At 41.4% G+C, this 6,339-nt stretch overlaps 1 protein-coding gene across 1 annotated transcript; it reads right to left on the bottom strand.

The window, feature by feature from the left end:
• Window positions 1-2,692: 2,692 nt before the first annotated feature.
• IL17A (interleukin 17A) lies at window positions 2,693-5,655 on the bottom strand. The gene is made up of 3 exons (XM_069564011.1): window positions 5,629-5,655; window positions 4,262-4,458; window positions 2,693-2,930 (listed from the first exon to the last, which is right to left on the bottom strand). The coding sequence occupies exons 1-3, from the start codon at window positions 5,653-5,655 to the stop codon at window positions 2,693-2,695; spliced, it is 462 nt and encodes a 153-aa protein (XP_069420112.1).
• Between the last annotated feature and the right edge of the window lie 684 nt (window positions 5,656-6,339).

Genomic DNA, 6,339 nt, shown 5'->3' with positions numbered 1-6,339 from the left:
TTTGAATTTGGGGGGAACACAAACGTTGAGACCATACTGGCAGGGTATGAATAGAGGAAACAGAGGGTGGTAAAGGCATACAAGGCAGAGGGGCCATGACACAGGCACGGAGGTCAAGACAGCGTGGTGGTCACAGCAAGGACTTGATAACGGCAGGGTGAGACATCAAGTGGGAAGTCACATGAGATTAAAAACAGGGCAGGACCAGGGCCAGGTTATGTCTGATTTTGTTGTGTCTGATTTTGTGACACAGATAGATATTGGAGGATGGATTGAAGGGAAAGGAGCAACAGCAGCAACGACAGGCAGGAAGCTGTTCCAATAGCAGGAGAGAAACGAGAAAAGATGAAGTCCTGAACCTGGGCAGGGGAAGGGTTAATTGGAGAACTTTCAGGAAGTGACACTTCATGAGTTTGGGGATGTGTGGGTGTCGGGAGTGAGAGAGAGGAAGAGGGGAGAGTCAGGGATGCCTCAGAGATCTCCAGCAGAGGTGATGGTGTGAGTGATGGTGCTAACTGACGGAAATGAAGGGAAAATGAAAGTTATGCATATCAAGGGAGAAGAGGCTTGGAAAGCAACCATCTCTTCCCACTCTCAAAATTCCTAGGAATATTGTCTAGTGAGAAATCATGGTTTAGAACTGTGGTAGTAATGCCATTTTCTCATCCTCCATCCCAAAGCAAAACACCATTTATTTTCACCACTACTATTCAAGGAAAACAAGAGAAATGAAAAATACTTTAAGGAGAGGTTTTAAAGCAGAGACTGAGAGACACCTTCAGTAGTAGCTGCCAGTGAATCTCTTGTATGAAGACCATGATGGAAGATGGTCATGAGACTCAAGTTCTCAGGGTGCAGAAGCATTGGAAGGATGTGGCTGGAGAAGGACGTGACCTTGGGTTTGGAATTGGCAAAGAAGCAGAGAAAAGCCATGGTTCTCTGGGAGGGGCTGGAGTTCATAAGGAATAAAGTAGTGCTGAAGGTGGTCTTTTGAGAAGCAGGGAGCCTGTGGGACCAGCTTGAGAATTCTCAGGGTTGCCCAGAAGTAGGGCAAGATGACATGCATGGCCATGATGTGGAAATATGGTTATGACTAGAAATATGAAACTACTCTGGAGTTGAATATAGTTTGGTTTTTATTTTACTTAGGCTGAACTTTTCTCATGCTTGAAGTTTGTTTTGCCCCAGTGGCTCTTTTCAGTGTCCTGGACTGCACTGAATTCGAGGCTGAGGGCTGAAGGGGCTGTTCTAGCGGTATAGCCTGAGAAGAGAGAAATGTTCTTTTCTAGATCTCTGGTTGACATTAATCTTCAAAAGCAGCCAGAGCTCGGGGAGACACAGGCCATTCTAGTCTGAAAACAATGTTTTCTCCCAGAACTTCCTCCTTCCTGCCAAACCTCAGGTCCTATTTTGGGGAGGACCTTTTTTTCCCTCCTGTATGTTTTTTAGCAATGATATGTCATTTTCGCAGGGCCATTGTTTTTATTTCCTTAATTTGTTCCAGAGAGCATGTGTCTGTAGCACTGGATAATAGTATGAGGGTCTCCATCCTATTGTCTTTTTTTTTTTTTTTAATTTATTTGGCTGCTCCAGGTCTTAGTTGCAGAATGTGGGATCTTCAGTTGCAGCACGTGGGATCTAGTTCCCTGACCAGGGATTGAACTTGGGCCCCCTACACTGGGAGCGCAGAGTCTTAGCCACTGGACCACCAGGGAAATCCTTCTATTGTTTTGAAAAGAGTAAAACTGAGAATCTGGAATTGGGGTGGGTGGAGGGTATTGCTACTCAAAGGCATGCTTTGTTTTGTTCTATTGATAAATTTGCATACTGTTCCAAATAGGAAACAGCTGACCTCTCTGAAGGGCTTCCTTGGTAGCTCAGCTGGTAAAGAATCCTCCTGCAATGCAGGAGACCCTGGTTTGATTCCTGGGTCAGGAAGATCCCCTAGAGAATGGATAGGCTACCCACTCCAGTATTCTTGGGCTTCCCTGGTGGCTCAGCTGGTAAAGAATACATCCTCAATGTGGGAGACCTGGTTTCATTCCTGAGTTGGGGGGATCCCCTGGAGACGGGAACAGATACCCACTCCAGTATTCTGGTCTCTCTGAAGACATTTTAACGAGAAAAGAATAAAGAAACAATTTTTTTTCCCCAAACTTTATTATTGCAAATTGTTTTTATGACAATAGTTTAATAGAGCAGTTAGACTTGCTGTCTCTCTTGTAATGCCTCAATAATTTACAAAATTAAGTAAATAAATATGAAACTGAATTTAGTCTCTTTTCAGCTGTGTCATGTACTCCAAAGAGACAAGGAAGAGAAAATTCTATAGCCATATGTAGTACAAGCTCAGAAATTTTCAACTGCTATTTAATCCTATCAAGGATTTCCCTAGGCAAAACAGATACTCATATATTTCACCTTTTTCCTAAAGACTTATGAAACATAAATAGATCCATAAATAGCTCATATAAATATAGGTTCTACCTTTTAAATAATAATATTCACAAATCTGGAAACTTGTCTTAAAAGAATAGAAAATAAAGCATGTAATATATCAAAGTGGAATCTTATGCCCCAAAGTTATTTCAGGGCTTATTAAATACATAAATGATGTTGGTCAGAAATGGGGTTGGGTCTACTGCCCAGAAAGCCTAACTAATCTGGGGAGTAGGGGTCAGGCAGAAAGCTCTTAAGCCACATGGCGGACAATGGGGGTGACACAGGTGCAGCCCACGGCCACCAGCATCTTCTCCAGCCGGAAGGAGTGAGGGCAGTGCTGAGACTCCCTTCGAAGGACCAGGATCTCTTGCTGGATGGTGACAGAGTTCATGTGATGGTCCACCTTCCCTTCAGCATTGATACAGCCTGAGTGGCTGCACTTGGCCTCCCAGATCACAGAGGGGTACCTCTCAGGGTCCTCATTGCGGCTGCAGGGGAGACAAAAGCCAGGAAGAAAGTGAATTCCTGGTAGAGCAGTAAGGAAATCAAACAGGAATAAGCAAAGGGAGGCAAATTCATAGGGGGACAAATGATAGGCATTGCAGATTCTCTAAGTGCTATTAGTCTGGAAAAGAAGCCATTTGGGAAAAACTTGGATTTGGAAGCCCATGAAGTGGTATAGAAAAAAGAAACAATGATCAGCTTTTCCCAGGTTCTTTGAAGAGTAAACAGAAGAGAGACTGAAACTACAGAAAGGATCTAAGTTTGTCATAAAGGATATTTTGTTAGGGTACATTTGATAGATGAAAAAAACTAAGAGTCATCTATCAACAAGATAATTGCTAATCTGACTTAATGAAGTCTGTCTTTGAAACAAGAAAGGCATCCAAATTTATCTAACAACACATTGATTAAACAGAGCCCACAGGTGACAGGAAGGGCTGGAAACAAAATCTGAAGCTCCTTTGTAATTTTCCCTTCTCCCTCTCCTCTGGCTGAGAGAATGACTGGACTTAGTTTAATTTATTTGAACTATTCTTGGTAAGCAGAAGTAAGAAGAAAAGATCCTATAGACAGTGAATCTGTAGGCTGCACATAACTGAGGTCATTTGCCTGAAATCAAATTTCAAAATGCATTTTGTATTTGATCCATCATAGGGTCTAAAGGGGAGACTGGTGGGCTACAGTCCATGGGGTCACAAGAGTCAGACACGACTTAGTGGCTAAACCACCACCACCACCATCACCACTAGTTGTATTAAAGACACAATGAATGTCAGTCTGTTGGGGATGTAATTCAAGACTAAGTCAAAAAGGGGTGAAACACCAAATGGAACACTTCTACTGGGATTCAAGCTAATTTTCCCAGTGCTAATATAACCAAAAAAAGCACAAAAATCCTAGTTAATTAATTGTTGTTGTCAACAAACTCTACCAGGGTATTCTTTGGTAGCCCTGGGAAAGAGAATTCTAGTACTAATCTCCCATGCTAAATGTCTGTTTCTTTTTTGGATAAATAAACAATAGACTTGGGGTGTCATAAATATCAGAATGATGACCACCATTCATTTGGGTGGATTCTGGGGACATCGAGAACTAGTAGGCTAGGTGTTATGGACGGGCTGGGGAGAGCTGTGGTCTATGAAAGAAATCTGTAGAAAGAAAGTTGGAGAATCACTGGTTTGCACAATGGTTCTTCCAGGTTCAACAGGTGATTCTGAAAGAGTAATATCACCCCCCTCAGATGATTTAACTGGTAGTCTGATGCGTTATTCTGACGTAGAAGAATGCAGAGGTTTTATTTGGGGTGCTTACGTACTGGAGGGTCCAAGGTGAGGTGGAGCGCTTGTGATAATCGGTGGGCCTTCTGGAGTTCGTGTTCCGGTTAACGATGTTCAGGTTGACCCTCACATGCTGTGGGAAGTTCTTGTCCTCAGTAGGTGGGCAGCCTGGACTCTGTGGGATGATGACCCCTGCCTTCACAAGAGCCACCAGACTCAGAAGCAGTAGCAGTGACTGGATGGAGAGAGAGGTAGATTGGGTTAGTACTGCATGGTTTTTGTTAAGACACTGTGGTGATGATTGAATTGCTGATAGTGGAGAACATGCTATGGTCCATGACAATCTATACTAAATTTTCAAATATGTGAAGTGAAAAGCTGGTGAGATGACCAAAGTGATATTAGGACCATGGCATTTCTACCAGTCTTGAACATTTTTCTTTTTTAAATGTAGAAAAACCACATTATTCATTGGCTGACAGTAATTTTAGTGAAGATGTCAAGTCATCAATATATCAGTATATGCATCACTCTCAGGTCTTTGGAAGGGTAACGACCTTGATTTTCTAGGAAGAAATGCCCTCCTACACCATTGATCTCTCTCGTTACATTTTGTGAAGCACTGAGTAAAAGAGAATGCTCACCTTAGACATAAAGGGCTATAGAAAATCCATGTGGAATCAGTTAGAAATTCTGTTGGTACCACTGGCAAACATCCAAACCCAAACTCAACCCCCCCCTTATATTTTCTTAAGTATATTTCCAGTTTTTCTAAATTTAAATATATTGATTCTATAATCAAATTGGGCTTCAAAAAAGATGCATGTATAACTTTAGATTAGAATTAAAAGATCCCTGTTTTTAAAATATTGTTAAAACATCTTTTTTTGAAACCCAATTTGATTACAGATTCAATATATGTAAATTTGGAAAAGCTGGGAAACATACCTAAGAAAACAGGGTTAGTGTACCAAGGCTATAGTATAATAATACAATAATGGAAAGAAGAGTCACTGCCAAAACATTAAATCTTCAAGGATAGTGACCCATCTTATTTTGAATTAAAGAAAAACACTGCGGAAGAATTATATTAAATCCCTTGTACCCAGAGAAACAGAGTTTCAATAAACATTCTCTCTTACAGCACAATGTCACATTGACACTTCTCGTGTGGTTTAGCCCCTGTACAGCTATCTTTCGGTTTTAATCTTATCTTTCCAACTGATATGCACCAGTTCTTGAAAATGCTAAATAATGACAAGTATCTATCATGGGTTTCATTTCCCATCCTATATAGACTGTATTCTTGGATTCCCATAGTTAGAATCCAGAATTTCATGCCTGCAGTCCAGAAATTGATCTGGTCCAAATCAAGAAGAGCATCACACACTAGCGCAGGACTCACCATAGAGGCAGTTCTCATAGACGCCATGGTAGCTCCTTCCAGTTCACTGTAGATGGATGGGCTTGTGCTCGCTGTGAGACGGACAGAGTGTAGTGCTATCTTCTCTCTTTTTATAGGGTTTTGCTCCTTCTGTGGTCACTTGCGTTGGCGTGTTGGAGTGAGTTCAGGGGTGACACCATTTTGGTTAAAAGTTCCATCCCAAAATGAGGTCAAAGAAAACCCGCCCCTTCATGACGGGTAATAATCTGCTTCTGAAGGATAATGGGAAGAACAGAAATCCATTTTTCTAAAGGCCATATCCTCTCTTCATTCTTCAAGGAACTATGACTTGTCAGGGGCTGAGTGGAGACTGAGAAATTATTCATTTATGGGCAAGCATGAAGCTGTCATAAAAGGTGTCCTCTCTTTTAACAGCTCATAGGGAAATAAACATTTGGCATCACATTCAAACTTCTGAGAGTCTTCTTCTGCCCTATGCCTTGATTTCCCATTCTATAGTGTCTTTCCTCACCAGATTTCCTAGCCAGTTGTGGGCATCATTCCAGAAACTACTCAAGGTCTTGCCATATAAACAAATGAACAAAAGACCAATACATAATTTCGTGATGACAGGATATATTATTTCACTGATTTAACAATTGCTTTGTTCAATGTCTACTCTGCCTGAGGAACAAATAACTAGATTTGAGAGACATGAGATTTACTATCAAA

The sequence above is a fragment of the Ovis canadensis genome, chromosome 20 (assembly GCF_042477335.2).
Source record: "Ovis canadensis isolate MfBH-ARS-UI-01 breed Bighorn chromosome 20, ARS-UI_OviCan_v2, whole genome shotgun sequence".
Lineage (NCBI taxonomy): Eukaryota > Metazoa > Chordata > Mammalia > Artiodactyla > Bovidae > Ovis > Ovis canadensis.
This window is presented reverse-complemented; position numbering and strand designations above follow the sequence as displayed.

Bases quoted from the DNA above. Each gene is read 5' to 3' on its own strand.
- IL17A (XM_069564011.1), bottom strand. From the start codon at position 5,655: ATGGCGTCTATGAGAACTGCCTCTATG. The intron at 4,459-5,628 runs GTGAGTCCTGCG...CTCTCCATCCAG, and splicing joins CTATGAGAACTGCCTCTATG to TCACTGCTACTGCTTCTGAG. The intron at 2,931-4,261 runs GTACGTAAGCAC...TCTCCCCTGCAG, and splicing joins ACCTCACCTTGGACCCTCCA to CCGCAATGAGGACCCTGAGA.